Source organism: Phalangium opilio, unplaced genomic scaffold (assembly GCF_054372755.1).
Source record: "Phalangium opilio isolate 3A_F unplaced genomic scaffold, DU_Popi_V2 ptg000040l_1, whole genome shotgun sequence".
Taxonomy (NCBI): Eukaryota; Metazoa; Arthropoda; class Arachnida; order Opiliones; family Phalangiidae; genus Phalangium; species Phalangium opilio.
The window spans coordinates 1,767,629-1,794,846 of record NW_028324164.1 but is presented as its reverse complement, the minus strand read 5'-3'; the positions used below and the strand labels follow the sequence as shown (position 1 = coordinate 1,794,846).

The 27,218-nt window shown below is 37.4% G+C and overlaps 1 protein-coding gene across 1 annotated transcript; it reads right to left on the bottom strand.

The window, feature by feature from the left end:
- Positions 1-647: 647 nt before the first annotated feature.
- LOC149680057 (uncharacterized) lies at positions 648-3,545 on the bottom strand. Its single transcript, XM_089834741.1, has 6 exons — positions 3,459-3,545; positions 1,860-3,138; positions 1,617-1,766; positions 1,282-1,563; positions 1,086-1,207; positions 648-1,019 (listed from the first exon to the last, which is right to left on the bottom strand). Exons 1-6 carry the CDS (start codon positions 3,543-3,545, stop codon positions 648-650), a joined length of 2,292 nt encoding a protein of 763 aa, XP_089690867.1.
- Positions 3,546-27,218: the final 23,673 nt, after the last annotated feature.

Below are 27,218 nucleotides of genomic sequence, written 5' to 3'. Positions count from 1 at the left end.
AGACCGTTTGCGTTATCTACTATAGCGAGTTTCAAAATTTGATTGAAATAGATAAAAATTGCGCGGTTTTCTTCGATTATTCGAGCTAAGATTATGGATACGCTACAACTAACCGAAATATTAAAGAAAGATTCCGCGGCCAAAAATTTCTTTCGAGGCGTCTTCGCGGCCGATAAATTACCTCGTCGCGTCTCTTCTTTTCCATCATTGTACGTGGTCAATACGGGATTAGCGAATACTCCGGGCGAGCATTGGACAGTGATATATTTCTCGAGAAAGAAGAATTGCGAATTCTTCGACAGTTTCGGCTACCCGCCGGATTTCTTTCAATTTATCAATTTTGTCGAGAAAAATAGTTTAACCGTTACTTTCAATTCGAAGCAACTGCAAAACAACACCGGCAAAACGTGCGGGGGTTATTGCGTATATTTTACTTTAAATAGATGTCGAGGGATAAATTTGTACGATATCGTTAGTAAATTTTCCAACGATACGAATATTAACGACCTTATGATTTCCGAATTTATTGAGAAGAAGTTTTCAATAAAATTTTTAACTTAACAAACCGTTTTTTTTATTATTTTTGTAGCGATTATACATACATTATTAAACGCGAGACGGAAACTATACGCGGCTATACACGTATTCTAACGAATAACGTCGTCATTAGGGCGGGTTGAAAGGTCTCCGTCGGGGACCGAGTCGTCGTTGTCTTCGTCGGAGATCGAGTCGGATACCGGGTCTCGGGGAGGATCCAAGTGACCGTAAGCTAACGTCGAGACACCGTCTTCCAGGATGCAACGTTTATCGTCGTACGGGTTAAAACACAGCTTGTTTTGTTGAACCGTGTATAGATCGTTTTTTTTACTGACGATCCGTTTCATCTCCGCTACGGTAACTCGACGATTTACCAGACAGTTCTTATAGTCTTCGTGTAAAACGGTCTTTTTGACCACCCTTTTGCAAATTCCCTTAGCGGTCTTTTTCTCACCGTCCGCCGACAAGATGGAATACATTTTCTATCGTAAGCCGCAGAGTTCTTTAAAGGGCATTCCGTTCAGCTCGTCCTTGAATTTCCCGAGTACCTTTTTATTGACGTTGCTAAAAAGAGGATGGTCGGTTGGGTACCCGGAAAAATCGTAATGGTCGGCTTCTTGACCCATGTCCTCGTACAAGTCTTCGGTTTCGATGGAATACGCGAGACTATCTGTAATATTTACTCCATTTTTTTTTCTTAGTAACCGATTTCGAGTTTTACGAATAAAATACGCGGTAACGTACCAGTATCGGTGAACAAAAGTTTCGCTTTGTCGCCGTACCGAGCTCGGATGACGTCGTAATGAAATCGAAACATTAGCAGTTTCGAGAGGTCCAAGATGGTAAATCCGGTGTAGATGGGTCGATTCAAAGTGATATTTTTCTTCGTTAAATGAATCCCCACCAAATTGTTGTGAAAAATGGTAAATTTTTCGAAAGCCGGCGAATTGACTCTTTTCGCTGCTATTTTCGGAATTTGAACCAACTCGAATCTGATCCTGTTCCTTAAATTTTCCATCGTTTTACCTATAACGATAAAATAATATTAATTTTACCGAAAAAAAAATATATATATCGACCGAAGACGGCGTTATTCATCAGTTTGAAGAAATCTTTCTGAAAGTCGTTGGCGGCCATTTTCCTTATTTCGGTGTTGAAAGCGATATAATCGGCGAGCCAAATTCCTTGCTCGAAGGATAAAATTCGATGGACACGGGCGACTCTCATTCCTTTTTCAACGTATTACTTTAGATTACGGTAATGCACTACGTATTTGGTTTTCGGACGGAGATCGGAAACCAATTTAGGCAGAGAGGCTTTACGCGGAATGCCCCAATGATCCAGTTGTTCTTTGCAATAATAAGGCAGCTCCGACTTTAAGATGGTACGTTTTCGCGGAACTAAAGGTAGATCGTTATGATCCCGGTGCAATTCCGCGGGGTATTCCAAATCAACCTCTACGATGAATCCCAGTCGGTCGTCGTCCGGGTGGTTGAGGACGTTTTCGATAGGAAGAGAATTTTCCCATGTGAAATTTTTCATCGGCATTGGATCCATGATGACGGTGGCGTATAAGTTGTTACAATCCAAATAAGATAGAAACGTCGTTGGTTTTTCCGGATCGTGCGTTTCGGGGACGTATTTGTTGTTAGCGGTAGCTAAACGGCGACTGATGGTAGAAACGCCACCGCGAATCCCTTTTTCGATCAGGAGATGCATATCCGGATCCAACAACAAATCCAACTCGACATCCGTCATGTAGAGAGCGCTTTCCCACACGAAACCTGGACTGGTGTAAGAATGGGCGCTGTCTAATTTGTAATAGTTCATACAGATGGCTCGGAACGATTCGAATACGTCGGACAACTGCAAAGTGTCGGCGGTGACGTAGAGGTCGTGATATTCCCCCATATTTCTAATCCCGAAACTTCCCAGATTAGACGCGCGGTGGTAATCGGCGTCGGATATACCCGAGTCGGTGAGAATACTATAGAAATCTTCCTTGGCCGGGAGATACGTTTGGTCGAATTTCTCTTGGTTGTCCATATAATCGTTCGGGTAAACGCCTTTGCGAAGTAACAGCTCGACTTTGTCCGGGGTATAGACGGAATTTAGAATTGGGAACATGTTCGGACCGTCTTTCGCTAAATTTTGAACGAGCGTTTCGAGACCGCAAATGAAACCCTGGAGGTAGGTAGTAGCCGGGTCTTGGACGCGTTTAGCGTGGAAACTGAACGTCCCATGTGATGTAGCCGCAAGGAGGGCATCCGCCAGAGCGGCGTCGGTGGGAGTGATAAGTAAATTGCCACTTAACATTTTCTTAATTTCACGGACGTCGCCAGCGAGCGACTGCGCCAAGGTGTTGAGGGCCATGAGCTTCATAGATGAGAAAGCGTCCGGCGTAGCAGGGTCCGGAACGAGAAAGACGGGGAGAAGGGGGGCGGGCTGAGGCTCCGGTAAGACAGGGGCGTCCGCAACGGAGGCCGGCAGCGGCTGAGACCGAGGCTTGGTACGGAACTTCGAACGCTTTCGCTTTTGCGAGAGCGTCCCGGGTAATGTGGAAGGATCGCAAGAATCGCGTTGAGGGAGAGAACCGGCTCCCTAAAGGAAGCCGTCCGTATGTTCCGACATCGAAGGAACAGACTGAAGCACGGCAAAACAGCTAAAGAAGCGGGGAGCAGAAAAAACGCGACCGAACACTTCGAAGGCTGAAGAGCGAAAATAATCCTCTCTCTTCTTTTTTTCCCATTCTCTTCCCCAGTCTGAGGGGGCGAATGCAACGGTTTCGCTTTGCGATGCGTTGCAGACGACGGACGGAAAAATAGCACTTGGTCTGATGTTTAGCCCTCCGCCGTCTACGTCGCCTCATCCCCTTTTTTATTTTCCCTACCGAGCCAAAAATTGTGGTCGTTGAAAGAAACGAGGATAGTGTGGTTGTTGACAAGCTCGGAATCGCACGGGGGAGTGCAACACACCCTCGCGCAAACCCGTGAACAATATTGGATCATAGCGGGAAGGCAGATGACAAAGGCTGTTATCTCCGATTGTTTAATTTGTAAGAGGTTTGCGGCTAAACCTTATCATGCTCCAACAGCACCCCTACCGTTAGAAAGAATCAACGAAGCGCCCCCATTTAGAGTAACAGCAATAGATTTGGCAGGACCATTGTACATATCTAGCGGGAAATTTAAAACCAAGTGTTACATCTGCTTCTTTACTTGTAGTGTAACAAGAGCGCTGCATTTGGAATTGGCGCACTCAATGAAAACGGATGATTTCTTGCGGGCATTCAGGCGTATGGTCGGTAGGATAGGAATCCCACATTCGATATTTAGTGATAATGCTCCCACTTTTAAAGGAGTGGTTCACCCATAAACCTTTTTTGTCTCTTAGCGTCAATAGTACTTTTATAAAGATAGTTGTACTACTGAAATTAAATTATTAGCGATAGTTTTCATTTTATAATTAAAATAAAATTTTATATGGACAAAACCCTTAACCCCTATCTCTAAACTTCACTGTCGTGCTTTTCCAGACCTGCCAGATGACTGGCTGGTTTAAATAGCGTTTAGCCAATGAGATTTTAGCACTCCAAGCAGAAGAATTTAGGTCTGTTTTTTTGAGTCTGACAAATTCCGTCTTCAAGTATTGTTTAGCTCTCGTTAGTCGTCTCGAAATGCCAAGTTGTATAATAAAAAACTGCCAGAGTGTACTCTAAGTTTGCGGTTAGTTTTTACACGGTTCCCAATCACGTAAAGTACCCTGACATTGCTTCAAAATGGTTAAGATATGCCAAAGACTCAGTGAAAGCAGCGTACTTGTCTAAGCCTTTGCAGCCTAATACTAAGAAATAGGAATACAAAGTTTGCGAAGTCCATTTCTCTGAGGATTGTTTCATTAAGAATTATGACACAGCTAATGGAAAACAGAGGTCGAGGATTAAATGTGGTTGCTACCCAAGTTTACACGTTCCAGAAATTGATGAAAGAGATCCATTTTTCAAAACAAGGGAAGTCAGCATTCAAGTTTTGCCAATAACTGTTTCTGTGGAAGTTACTGCTAAACCTGAGAGAAGATTCGCTGAGTCCCAAACCCTTGTTAGCTATGTATCTGTTGCAATTGAAACTAATATTTGTTCCAAGACTGACGTAGGAACAGAAACTTGTACAGCAGAGAAAATAAGGTCAGAAATTGATGAACTGAATAAGACTACAAAAAAAGCCATTGTGGACGAACATTCGTACGCCAAACCCCTGTCCAAGACTTTATTACCTTTCAAAATATCTACTCCCGTTAAATTTAACCCGGAATCCACAAAGCCACCAAAACTGATTAGTAATATTTCACCCATCATATCGCATTCTCCAGAAACATCTAATTCTCATGCTCTTAGAAATAACGCAACACCAGTAAAGAATTTGAGTGTGATTTCTGAAGAAGACTCTATTGATTCACCGAAGGTACCACTCTCTTTCTATGAACCAAGTTTGGACACTTCCTCTGATTTAACCGCAGAGGCTGAAACGTCAACTAAAGAAGTTAGCATTGTGGAAGAAAAAAAATTTATAGTTTTCGAGAGTCAACTAGATAAATTGCTTTGCTATGTGCACTGCAAGCAGGAAAATTGCGAAAGTCCAATAGACATTACTCAATGCCAAAAATCAGAGAATGAAAGAACCCTTATAACAGTAAAACTTGTTTGTTACAATGGTCATGTAAATACATGGAAATCCCAACCATTGTTAGGCAAAATGCCAGCTGGCAACTTGCTGCTGACATCTGGGATATTATTATCAGGCTCAACATTCCATAAAATCAGTTCGATATTTGGTTTTATCGGTTTGAAATGTATAGACAAAATCACGTACTACGACATTCAGCGCAAATTGGTCATCCCTGAAATTAAAGAAGCTTGGAATAAAGAACGGTCTAGCCTGATACAAGAACTAAGCAGCTTGAAATTGAGCTTTCTGGGGATGGCCGTTTTGACTCACCAGATCACAGCGCCAAGTATTGCAGTGCTACGTTGATGGATCACAAGTCTAATAAATGTGTGCATTTTGAGGTTGTTAGTAAGGCTGAAGGGGAATATAAATCCACAAACATGGAACTAGAAGGATTTAAAAGGTGGCTTAATAAAATGTATAGTCTTGGTTTGCAAATTACACGATTAACAACTGACCGTCACATTCAAGTTCGGGCATTTCTGAGAGATAACTACAAAACCATAGACCACCAGTTTGACGTGTGGCATTTGGCGAAAGGTTTTCGTGGCAAGCTTGTAAAGATGGCAAAAAAAGACAACAAAGAACTGGAACCATGGGTGAAAGTTTTGAGTCGTCACATGTGGTATTGCGCAGAAAATTGTAATGGAAATGTCGATGTTTTAATACATATGTGGAAGTCAGTGTGTTTTCATTCTACTAATCAGCATAGTTTTCCGAGCCTCACCCATTATAAATCATGTTTGCATGAAAAACTATCCAAAGACGCAGAGAGGAAAAAGAAATGGCTTACACAGGAAACCTCCGCTCATGATGCTTAAGTAAAGGTTGTTCTCAACCAGAAGTTAATAAAAGATTTAAAACAAGTCAATGCTTTCACGCACACTTCATCTCTTGAGTCTTACCACAGTCTCTTACTGAAATATTGTCCAAAACGACAAGAGCTTGATCAGGAAGTAATGGAAGCTAGAACCATGCTTGCTGCTCTAGATCACAACTTTAATGTGGAGCGAAAGTTTTTATTTGAAAGAGAAAATACTTTAAGTATAGAAAACAAAGACGAATTTGAGTACTATTTTTCCAAAGCTACTGGGGAATGGCACGCGAGGCCACTCAAAGAACCTAAGTCATACCGTTATGTGTACGAAATTTTGAATATTATAGTTTCAAGAAAACTAACAGATGAAGATGACCTACCACTAAGTAACTTGGTTAAAAATCGACAAACTATTAAAAATATGGCCCCCGTTCCGCGCCACGATAAAAGCGAACTGATCAATGCTGCTAAGAAAAGAAGATTATTTTGAAAATTATTATTATGAGTTTTATTTCCGTATTAGAAGTAATATTATAAAAACGTTTTTAAAAAAAAATGAATAAAATCACTATCACTGACATGTGTGAGGTTGTTTATTAAAAATAGGAACATACAATTTTAAGACCAGGTCTTGAATCTATCAAATTTAACATTGGTCAACCTGAACGATTTGAACTCTAAATTTGAACGACAACAAAATCTAATGCCGTCTAATCAGAAGTTTAAATTTTAGTCAAACTAAAACCTAATCACATTTGCAAAACTGGGGCGACTAAATCTACTTAAAAGACATGCACTCTAAGTTTAAATAATAATTAAAACTAATGCCACTTAATCTGAAGTTTAAATTAAGTCAAACAAATTATCACTTTTGGAAACTGGGTGTGACTAGAAAAATTATCATTTTTCAACTTAAATTTAAACTTTACTAAGACTAATCTGATGTTTATCACATTTGTAAAATTGGGGTTGACTAGTCTATTTCTGACAACCATTTTATATCACATTCTTAATTATAATACTTAATATTTGACAGTTTTTTTAGCTTATTGCTGTCCCCTGAATTTCAGTTCCTGGTTTATAGCTTGTATAATCATTTGCTAGAGCTTCAGGATAATTATTTCTGACATTTAACAGAACGCATAGTGGTAAGGATATCCTTTTGCTTAATAATAATAATAATAAGTTCAGCTAGCTAATTGGACCAAGTCATCTTGCGACTTATTGCCACTTATCTAACGCCTTTACAATGCATAGAGGGGTGGTGGCTAGCCCCTATGCCACAGCTAACCGACAGCGCCCTATACTAACTATTACCGTTAACCTCTGCAAGTTTTGATGGAAAGGAGAAACCGGGTTAGACCGCGGAGGAAAACTCCTTTTACAAGCGGGGAGAGAACTTTCAAACTCTACGCAGAAGGATTTGTTCCCAGATTTTCACCCGGTGCCACAATCCGGGATCGAACTCGGGATCCTCTTGCTGCGAGGCGAAAGCGCTAACCGCTACGCCACCCCTAGTTTCTTATGTACTAAGTGAGTGTAACTCCTGTACGCTGTGTATCGATAGGTCCTGTTTGATAAATCTTGCGGCGGGGGTGGACGACTTCGGGAATGTAAATAACTTCTGTAGGTGGCTTGCAAAATTCTTTTACGAGTGCCACACAATGCTTGATAATCATTATCAAGTGTGATACATTTAAGTGTCTCACCCTCATTTTCTGTTAAAAAATTTACAACTTGTGGAATTTGTTGGCAACAAATTAATCCACCCCTTATATCTTTTATATTCAGGTATCTTTCCAAACCTTCCTTTTCAGTAGAGTCAAGGCTTATCCTAGACGGAACACAACATTGGCATGAGCAATTTTGTTTTATCTGCTCAACGTCAATTAAAATCTCAATATCTTCTCTATTTTCCTCGGTCTGTTGTCTCTCCCTAATCAAGATCAAATCCATCTAAAGGAACAAAGAGAAAAAGCTCTTCCATTGAAATTCAAGACTTCTCAACTGAATATGCCAAAAGTAATCGGTCCTCTTGTAAAGGTTGTGGAGAAACAATCGTAAAAGATCAAATTCGCATTTCAAAACTTGACAAACAGAGTGAAAAAGCTAGACGATTTGGTCCACTACCAGCGTGTATCACGTTGATTGCTTTGTACAAGCGAGAGAAACTTTGGAGTTTTTTGAAGATGGCTCTAAAATACCAGGATTTAAGAAACTCGGTGTTGAAGATCAAAAGGCCATCAAAGAAAAAATAAAGAAAATAGAAGTGACTCCAGTAAAGAAGATAAAGGAAGAGGAAGTCCCTAAAGAAGATCTGGGCGAGAAGCAAATTCTTAAGGAACAGTCTCAGTTAAGTTAAAACATCGTGACGGGCTTGAAAAAATCATCTTAAAAAAAAGAAATGGTGGAACTTTTAGAATGTAACGACCAAAACATTCCTACAGGAAACAGCAAAATTCTACATAGACTTTCCGATATCAAGACGTTTGGATCTCTTGAATCTTGCACAGAATTTGACGGTGGACAATTTGTTTTCTCAAATGATGGTTATCACTGTACTGGAAATGCAAGCGATAGGAAAAAATGTCCAAATGTTACAAAACTACCAGGAAGAAAGCCTTTCCAGATTCCAGATGACCTAAAAGAGGAATATCCATTCTTAAACAGCTACAAATACATAAAGCGAGACCGTTACTTTCCTACAAACGCACCTACTCCAAGTTCACCAAAAAATTTGCCATCAACCTCGGGTATGAAGAGAAAGCCACAACCATTGGACAATGCTAAAATAGTATTAGTTGGTAATCTTCGAAGTTCCAAAGATGCTCTGAAGAAAACCATAGCCCGATTTGGAGGCAATGTTGTCTCTCAAATTGACAAAACTACACCTTGCGTTATAAGTACCAAGGAAGATGTTGAGAAAAATATCAAGAAAATTCGTGAAGCTAAGGAACACAATGTTCACGTTGTATCTGAAGACTTTTTAAGTGCTGTGGAAAATGGAGGTTTAGTTCTTATGATCCAACAATAAAGCATAGCCAGTTGGGGTGGAAATCCTGAAGACAGAATTTATTCTTACGCTGCTGAAAAAGACTCAAAAGTGCGGCTGTAGGAAAAAGTGACTCAACATTCTCATCTGGAAAGAATACGAAAGTTAAACTGACAGTGAAAGGCAGCGTAGCTGTTGAACTAGATTCAAATCTTGAAGCCATCACACACTTGTTAGAAAACGAAAAAAGAGCTTTCAACGCTGTTCTCGCAAAAGTCGACATTACTCAAGGATCTAATTCATTTTACAATCTTCAACTTCTAGAGTCAGACAAAGGAAACAATTACTGGGTGTTTCGGAGCTGAGGACGTGTTGGAACTACTATTGGTGGAAACAAGACGGAACAGTTTGCCACTAAGTATGATGCTGTTGCCGAATTCAAAAGGCTTCACGAAGAAAAAACAGGAACTCCGTGGGAGTTACGCGACACTGCCTCAAAGATTCCTAATAAAATGTAACCACTTGACATTGACTATGGCGCCGAGAATGCAACTTTAGAAAACTGGTAGTGGGATCTGGATCTAAACTTCCCAACGCCATCCAAGAACAAATTCGCCTTATCTTTGACGTGGAGAAAATGAAGAAGGCCATGTTGGAGTTTGAAATTCATCTAAAGAAAGTGCCATTAAGAAAAAGTTTCGAGAAAATAAATTGAACAGGCGTATTCCGTTTTGACGGACCTCCTGGCTTTACTCGAAAATGAAGATGTCAAAAACAAGAAAGCCCAGCTAATAGCTTGCACGAACCAAAAAGCCCCCTCTTTTGGATAATGTTGAGATAATAAAATTCAAGGTAGAAATGCTAGATTTCCTTCTAGAAGTGGAGATCGGTTACAAGTTAGTTAAAGAGAAAAGTGGAACGACCAAAGATCCAATAGATCAACATTATGAACAATCGAAAACTCAAATTGAAGTATTATATAAAGAATCCGAAGAATTCAAGACATTAGTAAACATACGTAAAGAACACGCACGCTGAGACTCACAGGAATTATGAACATGAAGTAGATGAAGTATTTAAAATTGCTCGTCAGGGAGAACGCAAACGCTACCGACCATTCCAAAAACTCCATAATATAAAGCTACTATAGCATGGTTTCAGAACCACAAACATGGCGGGTATCTTGTCTCAAGGCCTTCGTATTGCTCCACCAGAACCTCCGGTTTACTGGTTACATGTTTGGAAAAGGAGTTTACTTTGCAGATATGGTACTACACATAGCCTTTTATTAAAGAGTTAAATTATAGGTGGTTAACTTCAAATATTTGATTCGTTTAGGTCTCTAAAAGTGCCAATTACTGTCACGCCAGTCGAGACAACAACACCGGGTTGTTGCTCCTCTGCGAAGTAGCTTTAGGAAATATGCTTGAGCTACCTCACCGAAAATTTATTGAAAAATTGCCTCTCAATACACATAGTACGAAGGGAATTGGACAAACCTTTCCAGATCCTGAGAAAAGCATTGTCAGAAATGATGTGGAGATCCCATTAGGACCCCCCGTTAAAGCTAAAATTAACTCCAGCTTACTCCACAACGAGTTCATTGTCTATGATGTGGCGCAAATAAATATTAAGGACCTTTTAAAAATGAAGTTCTGTTGGAAGATCAGTTGAACCGAATAAAACAATAGGTTATTTAATTAATGCAAAACGTTTATTTACGAACATAATAATACTGTTAAAGACCAGACTGGATTTTGGGTAGGATTTACCTTAAGTTCTTAGTAGTACGTGATTACAATCAGATATCCATACCCCCCTCTCAGTATTTTCAATGAATATTTAAAAACTGACAAATTTTAGACGTCGCTAATGAAAGTAATTAACTACGGGAAAACAAACGCACCGCGGTTTATCGTTTCCGACGATAAGAGGGCAGAGAAAGACGCGCGCACTCCGCGCAGGCACTCTTTTCACACCATTTTATCATGCCTCTAAGTAGAGAAATGCCTGCTACTCCTAAGGCAATAGTGTTTGTCTGGCTCCCTTTAATGAAACCCTATACTCTCTCCGTATCATTTTTATCACCTCAGTTTCAATACAATATTGTACTGCCTAGCCTAGCGTTTCTTTTATCCCTTTTAGAATGTTTCGGGACTGAAACCGCCTCCATCTCATGAGAGTGAGAGAGGGATTTGAGGTTGCTTAAGTTAAATTCGTTCCCCTCCAATGCCTGCCTTTACGAAACGTAAAAATCTCCTTTATTCCATTGGATGAATTTTTTTCACGTGACCCATTTAGTAATCGTCTCGACCGCTTGGTGGCTGCACCGTGACAGAAATTTCAAAATTTTCTCTCTTCGGATCTTAGCGCTATACGAGTTCTGACGTCACAGTAGCCTGCGGAAGATGGCCAGTCGTAACCCATGTTTGTGTACTTAGAGGCGTGAAAAACTTATGGTTCACACTAATAAAATTAAAAGCATTCTGCTAGTAACCAATTTCATTTAATTAAATAATTAATTAATACTGCTAAAATTAAATACCAAAGCGGCAAGATACACTGCATATTTTTGGAATCAATTTTGAATCCTGAAACTTTTCTAATCAATTTAAAATCTGTTAATTCGCGTAATTTATTTCAAATTTGGGTATGATAATTACAAAGTGCCGAACCCCTCACGGGCTACAAGCCTTCCCCAACCCCTGTTCCCCCTGTAAATTTCAGTTTTAAATTGGCAGCTGGATTTCTATTTTTCCATCACTTTTGCAGACCTGTTACCTGTCTATAAATATGGTCAAATTACAGTTTTAAACTAGCAGCTGGTATTTCTACTTTTGCATCACTTTTTCAGGCTTGTAACATGTCTATAAATGTAGTCAAATTACAGTTTTAAACGAGCATCTGGTATTTCTACTTTTCCATAAGTTTTGCAGACCTGTAACATGTCTATAAATAGGGTCAAATTACAGTTTTAAATTGGCAGCTGCATTTCTACTTTTCCATCACATTTGCAGACCTGTAACATGTCTATAACTGTGGTCAAATTACAGTTTTAAACTAGCAGCTGTTATTTCTACTTTTGCATCGCGTTTGCAGAATCGCGCTGCATATTTCTGCCAATACAGACAATTAACAGTTAATAAAGAGAAAATGTAGAAACGGCAGACAATTTGCAGTTCTGGAATTGCTGTGAAATTTTCGCGTTTTTCGACCTGCAGAAAATGTAGCCTTAATGTATACATATTACAGCGTGGTAGCGATAAAAAAGCGCGTATGCAGATGAATTACAGCTTAAAATGTTTGTACGGGAAAGCTTTCGAAAGGAAACTGTTGTATAAGAGGAAGTCCATTATGGTCTAAGGGTGGTACAAATCCTACACACTGGTTTGTAGTGGAATCATATGAGACATTAGCGATACACCTGGTCGCATCTTCACACAAGTTAACCAAAAAGGGCTTTTTCACGAACCTTTCAAGGTGTTTTTCTAAATCATCTAAGCGAATTTTTCCCTCCTCAGCTTTGTATGTGGATGCTACATATCTTTCCACCTGTCTTACGCTTGGCAAGGCTAAACCCAAATGTGTCGACAAGAATTCATAAGACAACTTTCCAGACCAAATGAAAACAAATTTTGCAAAATGTTTGACCGAATCCTAGTGCCTTGGTGATTTCTTTGGGAGTTTTGTACACTATTTTCGTATAGACTTCGTAACATTGGTTGAATTCCACTACTCTCGTCTTTTTGAAGTGAACTATTTCGGTTTAAAGTGTCTCCTAAATGGAGGTCCAACCGATCCAGTTCTTCTCTCAAGGAGTTGTTTTCCCGAAGTAGCTTTAATACATGGTCTTGATCACTTGAGGTAAGATAAGAGAGAATTGTTTTACAATCCCGGGCAGCCTCGTGAAGCTTGCGCTTATTTCTTTCGGTTCTTGACCATTTATTGGGTTAAAAATTTGAGCTAGATGCGCGAGAAGGTATTTCATCAAGCCTGAGATAATGTAAAAATCTAAGTATTAGTAAACGAATTCAAAAGTATTTTCGGTAATATTTATTGCTTATACACATTGAGAACAATTTTTTAACGGCAAAACTTGTATTTTAACCAAAGTATTATTTGGTAATTAAGATTTTTTAAATGCCATATGAAGCACATGGTTGCCGTAAATTTTAAAATTTAGTTACGCTGTAATTGTCGAGATAAATGTTTAAAGTAATTACTCTGCAATAGGTTCGTGCCTATCCTTTCCATTATGCGCGGGCCTGGTGTCTTCAGCCGAAGACTCCGTGACCCTGTCCATCGCAAAATTGACTTGCTTTTCCGATTCTGGAAGACTGGAACCAGCGACTGCTCCGGCCTATCCCTTTTATTTTTTGGCATCATTGCGTGTCTCGTATAGTTTGATAAAACTGCAACATTACACATTGACAGTGTTATCGATTTCCCACACGGCAGACATATCATCTTTGGTGAATTTATTCCCATACTAAGCGTAAATTGTTCGTTTACCTTAAGGTTCTTCAAGTGTGGTTCTTTCGCGATTCGAGCACACCAATTACTCAATTTTTTAATCACTTGCTTCCTTATTTCACTGAATAAAGGCACTATTATTATCGATGACGAGAGTTTCACTACTATTATCTTCACTTGGTCGCATTTTCCTTTTCGCATGTAGTGGGTGTTTTAAATCATTTATGAAAGATTGCAAAAGACTCTTATGGCCAGGCAAAAACTCAAAACTTTCAGGTTCACACGCGAAAAGACCATACGCTATTTCTGCATCATGTTTAGCCAGCCTAAAGAAAAGAGTCGATTTCCTTTTAAGGAAATCTTCGATTTCTTTTAAGTTTGTTATGGATTTCAAGGCGTTTTGTCCGAACATCCCGTTAATTCCAAACACTTCCGCAATTGAAGAGGCAATTCTTTAAATTTTTGCTGAAACATGACATTGTCTTTGTCCTCTTGCACATTTGATATGATCACACTGTTATTGTTAATTAATGAATCGTTTAAAGCACGAGTTGACTCTAATCTGATATTCTATAACCCATACTAAAACCAAAACATAAAAAACACAAAAGAACAAAAGACGCCTACATAGATGTCGCCACATGTTCAATGTCTCTCACCAACGCTCACAATACAGGGGCGCATATTTAATGTGAAACCCCATAAAATTGGTATAGGAAAGGAATTCCTCAACTGACTAAAGCAATGTAAGTATGCAAGCTAAAAATACAGAGACATATATATTTTTACGGCACGACACTGAATCTTTGCGTGCCACGAACCCTTTAACCCCGGGGGTGGTAAGGGGCGTCATAATTGGAAAAGGGTGACAATGTTGATTGAAACCAAGGTTCGTGGAAAAAGCAAAAATTGCAATAATAGGTTGGCTGCTCTGGCGCGTTTTCTCTTCAAGTTTTTACGATTATTCATTGGCTGTTATTTTTACGTCATTATGAGCCCCCCTTAGCAGACGAATTTTACGATCTACGCGAAAAACTATGAATTTTCGGCTTCCAGCCTGCACCGGGCTCGTATATTTCGATGCTTGACAACGGAAAATAATTAAAAGATATTTTTATTATTTTGTCAAGTGAAGCTTTTGTACGATTGTGAACTGAATGGTTTTAAACCAAATACAATTCATAAATCTATAAATAATTACATGGAAGTCAAAGCCAACCATGACAAAAATATTGTTAACTTATTTCTTACTATCTGTACAAGATCTTCCTTATTTATAGCAGATAGTAAGACTGTTCTTAAAGTATATTTATGTTAATCCAGATTAATCTTTGAAATGCCTGGAACAAGGTGTGGGGTAGCAATATGCAACAACAGTTTAGAAATAACAAAAAAAATCTGACATTTCAGCACATGAAACACCATAAATTCCCTAAAGACCCTGAAAGAAAAAAGTTATGGATTATAAGGTGTCACATAGAAGATAAGTTTAATCCGGATACAAATTTCATCTATTCTCAACATTTCATAACTGAGCATTATGAAAGACATTTACGTTCGGAACTCAAAGGCATTCCAAGAAAAAATCACAAACAAACTCCTTCGCTATTGGCTGTGCCAACTATAAATTTGACCAAGTCTATCCATGAATCCATAACTCTACAACATTTTGATACTTGAACCCAAGTTCGCAAATCTCGATTGAAACGCAGAGGATTATGGATACTATTCTAACAAGCACCGCTGTATGTCCACCTGGAGATGTGTCAGCAAATACTACAAAAATTATTGCTGTTAGCGATAACTCATTTCCATCAACTGCAGAAAATACATCTAATATCACTATTACAACGTCATCCGACCATGAAAGTGAATTAACGACAACGAAGAGTTTTAATGAAAAATCCGAAAAGGGAAGAAAGCTAGCCATTCGAGGATATAGCAATTTAAGACATATATTTAAGAACAAAACGAAAATTTGTTAATTTGAAACAAACTTTGGATGTAAACGCTCTATCAACACGTAGTTTAGTAAAAGAGCTTAAAACACTTAAGGTTCAAAAAGCTAAAAAGGCCAAACTTGAAGAAAAATGTAAGTTTATTTTAGAGAGTGTCTTCAATGAAAGTCAAATTGTACTTTGAAAGGGGAAAAAGAAAGGAGCTTGGGTTCTAGATGATATAAATAGAGCTTTTGCTTTACGCTACTTTAGTAAACGAGCATATATATTTTTTAGATAAAAGATTTAAAAATCCCCTTTCCTGGTATTTCAACTTTAAAACAATATGCTTCTAAAATTAACATGTCTGGTGGAATTTTAACTGAGATTTCGAAAATTATGAAAATAGTGGGCACAAGCAAATTTGAATTAGAAAAATTGACTGAGATAACCTACGTTGATATGAAAATCAAATCGCAGTATGACTATGATACAATGAGAGATCAAGTTGTCGGGAAGCATTCCCAAATGCAGGTTGTGATGGCAAGGGGTTTGTATTCAAATTGGAAGCAACCTGTTTATATTGGCTTCCACCAAAAATGATTAAGTCACTTCTCTTGGACGTTGTAAAAAGTGTTCACAAGTCAGGATATGCAGTAGTCGCTACAGTCTGTGATATGGGTGATTTCCGGTAACCAGTGGCTATGGGTTAATATAATATATATGGGTCAATATAAACAGAAATTTATTTAACCGTCCAGAGTTAAATCATGGGAAAATATTTCGTTTCGCCGATGCCCCGCATGCCCTTAAATTAATTGGAAACTGGCTTAATGACACCCGATTTATTCTACACGACACAAAAATAAGTATTAACTAGACTATTTTAAAATTAGACAACAATGAGATAAAAATGTGCCATAAATAAACTAAATATCATCTAGAGTGTAAAGGGCCCCAATGAAAAAACCTTAAAAAAGCTGATGAAGTTCTATTTAATGGCGTCTCCCGGGCTATTGAGTACCTTTTAAAAACTAAAGTATTGATCTGAAGAAGGTGAATATAAATATCAAGAAACAGCAGCTTTCATAAAAATTGTGAACAACTAATTTGATATATTTAACTCGGGGAAAAAATAATTTAATTCCAACTAAATGTGCTTTCGGCACCTACCTGACTGAGCAAATGCCAGCCTTAGAACAAATGTACACCGTGATAAATGAAATGAGCTGTATTGGGAAATCTTGTAATCAAGTGTTTCAGAAAGCCAAGCCATTCTGATCTCTATTAAGTCACTTAAAGATAAATTTTTGATTTGAAGTACAAATTTGATATTAAGTATATATTTACCCAAAAGCTAAATAAGGATTGTCTTGAGAATTTTTTCTCTTAAATACGCACCCGTGGTGGGCTCGATGACCACCAAACACCCCTCAATGCCCTTAGTAGGATTCGCGTGGTAGTTGTGGGAAAAAATCCAGGAATATTGAGCAAAAACTACAATACCGTTGACCAAAACCGTGATGAGTATTTAGTATCAATAGCTCTAAAATCCGTAAATTTACAAAATGAGTCATTAGTAGAACCTGAACCGGATGCTTTTGTTTTTTCTGTCTAGTGAAAATGTAGTAAGAAGTCCCCAAAAGGCAAATCCATTGCAACCGCTTTGTGCGAGTCATACGTTCCTTAATAGTAACATTATTTCTATTTCTAACTCAGCCGCTAATGTTAAAAGACCCATCGACTCAAATGACAATGAATTACTAGAAAATGAATACACTAATTTAGAAGAGAATGGCTTAGAGTACCTAGCTGGTTGGGTAGCTAAAAAGCACAGCAAGAGTTATCCGAATTTAGATCTAATAGATTAGGAGAAGGAAGAGCATACGTATACCTTACCATCGGGGGAAAGTTTTTATCATACGGTGGATATACAGTACCTTCTACATTGTTTTTGAACCAAATCCAAAAATATAACTCAGTATTCCCAAAGTATTTGCCCAATAAGTCATTAACTTATAAATACAATATTGTAAAAGTATGTTCTAAATTTACATTGCAGCCGAAGAAAACAAAATATTTAGCTTATCATTAAAAATGCCACAATAAAATAACACGTAAACAAGGTTTTTTTTATTGTTCGTAAAGCGCCTCCGTCGGAGGGCTCGTGATGACGTCACACGTCACTGGGAAACGAGAGACAACAAATTTCCGTAAACGAGTTTCGCGATTCAGCGACCCTTGACTGGAAACCCTGCTATTTTTGGCGCCCCTGGGTGTCAAACGGAACAAAAATATGGCAGCGCGCATATGATTTTCTCGTGAAAAGGGGCGGTAGAATAGCAATAGCGGCTTGGCATCATTTCGATGGTTGAAGTTGTTCTTTTTTAAATTGTAAAAATTCCCAAGACAAATTTTGTGACAGAATTTCTTTTTTTATCTACCCGAAAGATAGAATAAGTTAATTTTTAGAATTTGGGATGAGAAGTATTTCTGAAATGTTTTCTTAGTTAGCCTTTTTTTTTGTTATAGATGTAAGCGATGGTTGGAGCAATCAGGAAGGATTGATTTGTTTGGAAAGGAGGAACTCGTATTTCATAAGAAATATAAAGTTTGTAGTGCTCATTTTTGAAAGAATCAGTTTCTAACATTAAAACCAAGATATAAATGTTAATGTTAAATAAAAATGCTTTTGATAATCTCATGAATCTTCATTCAGCTTCTGTTGACCAAGATTACTGTGGAACACCATTCCTGATAGGCTTGATGCTGGGCAAGACCCTAAACGTTTAAGGAAGACTTTTTAGTTGATCTCCTGAACAGGGCAAGTGATCGCAATAAGCCCTTGCCGAAAGACCCCGTACCGTTTTATAATATCGATTAAAGTGAAGAACGTTCAGTAAACGTTCCGTCATTCCTGCTAATGAAGATTCAAAGAACGCAAATGTAATAAGATACATAGGCGGTTTTCTTGCAAAGATGGTTTAAATGAAACACGTAGGTGTTGTTTATGAAAATGCTTTAAAGAAGAAGCCACCTAAAATAATTACACGTACAAGGAAGAATCTCACGGTCCTTAAAGCGTAACATCCTGAAGGAAGCGACTCACTCTAATTTAAACGCGATATTAGAAACTAGTGGAAGAAATGGAGCATATTATCAAAGACAAATTTCCCTCTTTATTGCTCAACCCTGGCTGAAGAGCTAATTTCTTTAAAATCATTTCCTCAATTATGCGAAATGACAAAACTGAAAATTGTTAAACTTTTCATCAGATTAAGAATCCACTATAATATTCGTCTTAAGAATAGAGAAATTTTTAAGGAAAAAGAGAAGAAAAGAAAAGAAAATGAAAAGATAAAAAGAAAGAGCTGCAAATATATATATATATATACATGAATTCGTTTACTAACATGAATGTCCATGTTAAGCATTCCCCATAGTCCACTCTCAAAAAGCGATATGGGGAGCCAAATTTTCGCGCCACTCGTGTGACGTAAATTTTACTTCCAATAGGAACCATACCGGAAATTCATCTTCTTTCGGGCGTGTCTTACCGTTTATTATTAAGCAGACAGCATAGTTCTTTGGGATACTGGTTAGTCTACCTGTATCGGGTTGTCGCTTTACTCACGTAATTTAGTTAACATTTAACTCATAACATGATAGTATTTTAAAATGGCAACAAAATGTAATCCTGAACTTGAACTCGTAAAAAGCATTATATCGAGTGCTTGTACCGTATTTGACGACTTGAATGTAAGAACTGTAACCGAACACGTAAGTCTTGGCCAAAATTTGGAGCAAGCCTTGACAACTTTTGTCATCGCAAAGAAGGATGAAGCACATTGTTTTCCCAGCTGTTGGAGGCAGAATTAACCTCCAAGACAAGATCTTTAACAAAGTAGAGACTGTAGCATACAGTGACAAATATTCTGCCATAAGAGAGGAGAACTTGATATTAAGTCCCCTGAAAATAACGGTAGGTTTGGAATCTTGGTCAGCAAATCTTGTTGTTTTGGGAAAAAAGTATCAGTAAAGTGAGCCAAATTGCGAGCTTGGAGGATAATATCTGGCAGATTAGTCGTGATTTTATGGACATGCTTAGTAAAGTTTCAAAGTACGGGTCTACTGAAATAGGTGGCATCAAGTTGTGCAGTGGGATTACTGTTGACGAATATGAATGTTTGAAGAGGCCAGGAGTTAAATGTTTTGAAAATAAAAGGATATATCCAGGTGGTGCCTTTGTGTACGAAGGACCTAATTGTTCAAGAATAATTGAAATAAATAAGTCTTTTAAACTGCCTAATTATCCATTCCAACGATGTACCAACTGTCAATCTTTGATTTACCGGCGTTCAAAACAAAGCGAAGGAGATCTTATCACACCTGTTCCATATAAACAACCATTAATGACTGACAAACCAATAAATTTAGATATACCAACAGCTACTATAGTTATGGATTCCCCAGATAACAGCCACTCTTGTACGCCAAAAGCTCAGTCTCAACTCGTTAACATGGAAGTTTCTACTCCAAAAAAAGGCCACCACTAGTTAACATTACATTTTCTACACCAAAAGCCCGGCCACCAGCAGTAACACCCAGTAGTATCAGGTCAAGAATTCCCATAGCCTACTTAACACCCACTACCCGAAGTAGACGTATCTTAAAGTTAAAAAACAAAAGAAGAGCGCAAACAAAAGAAATCCTTCGTCTTAGGAAACGGTTAGCAAAATATGAAGTGGAAGTATGCGAAGTGCAATCTAAAGAATTAGAAGAGATAGTTTCTAAAATAGACACGGAATTCAGCAATGAACTTGAAGAAATCCTACATGATAATCCCAAAACAAAAAATGAATTGAGAATGATTTGGAAAAGAGATAGAAATAGCCGTCACAAAAAGGACACTGCAACGTTTTTTAAAGACCAAGGGAAATATGGTAATACAAATTAAATTGTTTGACAGTATCATTTTAATTAACATACCATAATATAGTAACAGGACATAGAGGAAACAGGTGGTCGCTCATCACTTATAGGCTTGCTTTGGCGGTTTTCTGGGTGCACCCGCCAAGTTGTCGTGCACTACCAGCAATCCTTTACCCGAAACATTTCAGCCTCATTTTGACCCCCTCGTAACTCGGTACTGGGGAATAGTACACCACTCATATTTGCACCTCAAGGGCACAGTGTTAATCCTAGGAAGTCCTCCAACTTCCAGCTTTCTAACTCATTTGGTTTCTGTGATAATCCTATGTGAAAATGACACATTATGAGACTGACTGACTGATTGACTGACTGACACATCATCAAAACATCTAGGGCATTTCCGGTGGTGCTAGAATGATGAAATTTGGCATACTTGTACCACTAAGCATATAAGCAAAGGGAAAAGTCCCAAAAGCGGGAGTTTCCCCCTTTTAGCCCCTGAAATGGGGGTTTAGAATTAGAGTCATCATCTAAACCTCTAGGGCACTTCCGGTGTTGCGGGAATGATAAAATTTGTCATACAAGTAGGACTTAGCATACATAGAAAGGAGAAAGTCCCAAAAGCGGGAATTTTCCCCTGTTAGCCTCTGAAATGGGGGTTTTATAATTTAGATCCCCTCGTAATAGGACATTATAATTTAATTTTTTCGTCTTTTAATATTAATATTTTTTACTAATATGATTCTTTCGTATTGCAAAATTTATGTTTTTTACTTAATGTTTTAGTAATTAAATTTTTTACTCATTTCCCTTTCATTTCGTCTGAAATAGTTCTAAGCGTGTTTTGATTCATTTAGTTTTTCTTAAGTCTATCTTAAATCTATTCTGTTGATTAAAAGTGTTACTTGCCACAATATAGTGTTCTTCGAATAGAAATACGTTTAACAAAAGTATCACAGCCTGAGAAAAAAAAGAAAGTTGAATGCAAAAAAGTTGAAAAAGGCAAAGCCAAGTAAAACTCTTGGAAAGAACAAATAAAAATCTAAAAGTACAAATGTTTATTTCACTTCATAATCCTACTTCTATAAATCTACAAGAACATGCACGTACAAAAAGGAGTGAAATCCCAACAAAAACATTTCTGTAAAAATATGCCAAGTTGTTTGGCCGTAAAAAGAAGTGAGATCTAAAATACGGCCAAGTTATTATCTCCAGGTGAACCAACATTTTTTTCAACTTAAAACTTCTCAAGAATGTTTTTCTGACTTGGCCATTAGCATTCCAAACTTGCATCCTTCTTCTTTGCGCCCGTGAAGGTTAAGAACGGAAGTTACAAGTTTAACCACAAAGGCTTATCAAGAATATTTAACCAATTTGATATAATATTTTAATTTCGATCCATATCTGGAATTAAACGAATCCTTAAAATGCTAATGGCCAAGTCAGAAAAACATTCTTGAGAAGTTTTAAGTCGAATAAAATGTTTGTTCACCTGGAGATAATAACTTGGCCGTATTTTAGATCTCACTTCTTTTTACGGCCAAACAACTTGGCATATTTTTACAGAAATGTTTTTGTTGGGATCATTAGAAGTCCCGCTGCCTATGCTGCTCTCAAAAGTTTCCATATACTGAATCTACCAAGTGAAGCGTCGTTAAAACATTACACGAGAAATCGCTTAGACAAGCCTGGTCTTTCTAACGCTTACATTGAATCTCAACGTGAACTTTATGAAAAGCTTAAAACTGAACAAGAACAGTTGGGGAAAAAAATTCCACTGGGAGAAGGTGTTTTGATTTTTGATGAGGTACGAGTCATCGGAAAGGTTATGTGGAATTCAAAGAATCATGAAATCACCGGTTATGCCATGAGCGAAGAAGATTTTACAATGTTAGGAGACGTTTATCAAGATATCTGTGGAGCGAAGGAAAATGAAACGAGATACATATTACAGTTTCTATGGCGTGATATTTCTCACAAATTTGATGTACTCGGGCCGTATTTTTCTTTTGGTGGATCAGTTAATCGCAGAAATTTATACAGTTGTTTAGTGAACACCATCAGACTGTTTGCATTTCATGATTTCAACGTAAGAGCGTGCGTCTGTGATGGTGCTAGCACGAACCTTAGTGTTATTAAGTTCACAATGAACCATCCTAAAAAGGCGTTTGGAAAAATTGACAATTCTCACGTCATAGATCCATCGTTTGATAATCCCTTTTGGCCAGGACACCGAATTCATTGGATTATATGTCCTACTCATGAAGTAAAGCACCCGTGTTAATTATTAAAATGTTTCTAATATAAATTAACGTGCATTCATGTACATGTAGCTCAAACGTTTGATCAATCAGCTTCATGCTTCTCGTCATCCTAAAGGAGCGCGAACTTTTAAAACTGCATCTGGGGTGTGTTTTGGCTGGAATGTCATTGAAAAGCACTATGAGAGGGAGGTTGAACGGATGAAAAAGAATTTGCCAAAGCTAGTCAAAGGTCTACAAAAGAGTTATGTTGAGAGGGACTCCTGGACGAAATTAAACGTTAAACCTGCCAAGATAATGCAGGTATGCAAATTCAAACGTTAAACAAAATTGGTCAATCGATAATTAAATTTGGAATATATAAATTGTTCCAGCAAGAGGAAATGATAATGGCTCTTTCGTTGTATGCGAAACCAACTAGCAGCAAAAGAGATTCAGATGGCAAGAATATATTAATCAAGCCGCCTGTTGATGCTCCGGAATTTTTACCAGTACACGATTATCTTAAAGCTTGCAACGAAATATTCGAAAGAGCAATCCTTCAAAGGTTTAGCTTATGGCGTTTAGACCACCCTGTTTTAGAAAGAATTGATCGAATTTCTTATCGTGGCAGGTAGAGGATTTGACATTTAAATGTTTTTTAAAATGTCTATGAATAAATTAATTAATCGTGTAATTATTTAACTGTTTAGACGTGGGATTTATTGCGCATTATGTACTTTGGCTTCCGAAACCTCTGTACAGATTATTTGACAGATAATCCAGGTTATTTCTTGTGCCCTGGTAGGATAAATGGCAGTGCCGTTGAGACGCTTTTCAGCCAATTTAAGTTTAGTGCAGCCGGAAAGCTATCGGGAATTAACTATGCAACGGCAAGACGGGCATTTTTGTTAAAAAATGACGTTCATGGTAGACCTTTTTCTCATGGTGATTACCGAACAGCTCCATTAGCGGTTGCAGGCATGGTTTTACAGAAAAATAATTGAATTAAAATTTAAAATGAGATTTTATTGTGTCATGTTCTAGCTATCACAATTTTGAATACAATTAAACTTTTTATAAACTTAAAAGCTTTCTTGGTTTGATAACCCGTTTAGGACGAATGGGACTAGAGGGAGCAAATTCCATAGTATCACATGGTTTACTTTGGTTAAGTTTGTGTTTGGGATTTGAACGTTTTATTTTTGAACTTTTGATCACAGTTTTTGACTTAGAATCTTCCATGTTTTCTAGTTTCTTCTTGGAATTTTTGTTTTGATAGGAACTGTTAGGCTTTGGACCGCTCTTATTAGTTTTTAGCGTTTTTAATGAGACACAAGGCTCATTTTTTGAGCTATTTTTTGTTGAAGAACGTTTAGTCTTGCCTTTGTTATCACAATTACGTTTGTCTTCAGATTTCTTTTTCTGGCTGAGAGCAATACTATAAAGATCATCTCGAAGCATTGTTCCTCCGTTTGAAAGCCCTTTCCTTGCATCAACCTTTAATTGGTTATATGATGTGAAAAAGGCCCCTACTCTTGCATGTACCGTTTTTCTAATTAACATTTTGTAAAATGCTTCCCTATCATCAATCTCGAATAAGCGGCAATCTTCATTTTCCATGTTCTTAATGCAATTTTCAAATAATTCTTGTAAATTAACAATATTTTTCATGTGAGAACAAATAACTTTAACTGCATTTGATCCATACGCTTTAATAGTATCTTTCTGAGTTATTTTCATGAGCTCATTTTCAAACCTAAGAAGAAAAGTATTTAAATTGTTTCTTGGGAAAAACATTCCACCACGATCTCTTTCTCTAAGGGCCTCTTGCAGTTCCTTCTTTTCCTCTTGATTCATGGTGATGGATGTAATGAAGTTGATAATTTTGTTGTTTGGCTTATTTCTTCCATTCCAGACTTCTTTAAAACTATTGAAAATTTGGCCCAGACATCCACCTGCTAGCGATATCAGTCTTACTTCTTGCTCTCCGTCAGTAAAATCTGATGGGCTTGTGCTATATGAATAGGAAGTCACGGATGTTGAAGATATATATATTGTTTTTATTTCAATGAATTTTCTCATCAAAGTATCAAAAGTAGCATAAGCGATAGAGTGGAAGATAGAGATAATATCGCTTTTTGAGGTGCCAGATACTTCTAGCCAATGCATTTTCAGTATTCTACAGGGCCGGTAGGCCCTTGTAGATATGACATGACACCCTTCCGTAATGTTAAAGGAAAATTCACAGTTATGGGTTAGCGTCCCATAGAAAAAGCATTAAAATTTTTTCGTTTTTTTTTGAGGAAATTGTCATAGGCCATACGGAAAAAGTATAGCGAAGTTAGTTTTCGGAATACTTCAAAATTAACAAGCATTTATTAAATGGGGAAACTTACCTGTTTCGATTTTTAATTAATGAATTCTAATTTTTGTAATTTAACTAATTAAGATAGTACGTCAAAAAATTACTTTTGGGTCAGAAGTCAGCCTAACCTTATAGCACGCTTAAACCTAATTCTACGTTTCGTTCTCGTTGACAACTGGAAGGGCCTAGGTTTGTGGGTGCTAACAAGTCACGTTGACATATTGCAAATGTTGGCTTTCTTGCTGATTTTCCTAATTTCTTAGCAGTGGTCCGTGGACGCTAACAAATTACTTTGGTATTTCAACCGAGCTTGAGCACCTTTATATGTATTTTCTAATTAACTGTAGCATCCTTAATAAGAAATACGTCGTTATCAGGTCGAATTTTCGTCTAGAAAAGTAATTCAGGTAAATAATTACAGTTAATAGAAGTTTTTATATCATTTAAAGTAAGCTTTTCGACGTTCTTTACGGCCAAGGCTTAAGTTGTATTTTAGTTTGTCTATGTAATATAGTGTTTACAGTGTCTTTCCTTTTAAAGATTATAAGAAAGCTAATTTCCAGCTCTGTTTTGAAATTAAAAAATACGTAGTCTGCTTCGATTCATGCTACAAATAAATCCCAACCCTTGGGCCTAGGTTTTACGCTACTTCTATTCATGACAGTTTGTTGGCGCGTCTAGTTTTAAGTTAAAAATGGCAAATCTATCCAAATTATTACGGTTTAGAAATCAACAGTAGTGTTTTCACTCTGTGAAGAATTGAACTTCAAAATATTACAGGAAAGATGACAAAATTTTCAATGTGTTTTCCCTACGGCAGTTAAGAGTGCTGTTTACGTTAGCGCAGTTAATTCAACATTCTCATTTGAAGACAGATATAAACGGTTTCATAATTTATTAAGACTTTGAAGTAAAGATAGTTCTTTTCACCCTTTGAAACTTTCGAGAACTTCAAAATACTACTGGAAAGGTGACAAAATGTGTGTTTACCCTGCGGCAGTAAAAGAGCGGTGTTTGCTACTTTGCGTTAGCGCAGTTGATTCAACATTCCCATATGAGGTGTACAGTCCCTGTCAAAAGTTTCTGGACATTTTCATTTGGCTGCCATTTTGTTCCAATTTGAGCTAGAGTAACAAAATAGGACTTTCTAAATAGGTTTACTTCTCAAAATTATTTTAAAATTACAAATGACACTGTGGCGCTAATAGGGCGTTAGCCATAGCGGAAATAGTAAAGCCCCCCGATAATGACGTTACGAAATAATGCTTCAAATATATCAACAATGCTATCGTTGCACGCGTCTTGTCACGTAGAATCCGAAACTGTTTTCAAATTGTAAATCGGTTCAGAAAATCAAAAGTTATGACAAAAAACGTGACGTTCAAAACAATAGAAAATAACCCTAACGATTATATATTTTATCTATATCACCTTAGCTCAGTAGTAAAACATTACGATCAGAAAACAGGATGTTCAAGCCATAGCATGGTTTTACTCTGAAATTATAGAAATGAGGTTTTAAGAATTACGTTCAGTAATTTATTTATTTATTAGTTAATTGCCAGTAGGGTCTTGATTTTAAAAGGACAATAGGGTTCCAACTTAGAAATAACGGTTTTGGATGGCTCTTTGGAAAGTAGAAATTTTGGATTTGTGTGCAGGGTAGTGTTAAGTCTGTGAATTTGGAATAATAAGCAAGTTGTAATTGCTAAAGTGGAAGGATTTTTGACATTAAAAATATTGCAAATATTCTATCATGTGCGAAGTTTGCGTTTTGGGTTTAATTCTTCTGTGGCTTTTCTGTAGTAAATGTTTTAAGCTCTTAAAGAATAAATATTTCGTGTAGCTTCCGGGTGGGTGGGTTTTCGATGATTAAGGTTTTTGTGTCTTTTCGGTAAATAATGATTGGGTGTGTTTTCGGTATAAAAATGTTTGGTTGGATTTTGTTACGAAATGTTTTGAGTGCTTGGAGAATAAATATCGTGGCAGAACTCCAGTTTGTAGAATAGGTGACGTGTCTACCATGGAAATGTAGCGGAGAATCGGGATTGAAGATTCACGATGACATGAATTAGAGAAGAATGTAACAACGACAAATTCTTGAAGAAGGATGCGAATATTAATTCTCATTGTGAAATGGATGGTAATCTCCGAAGATAATGGTTCGAATTATTATATTATTTAAATTAAAAAGACTC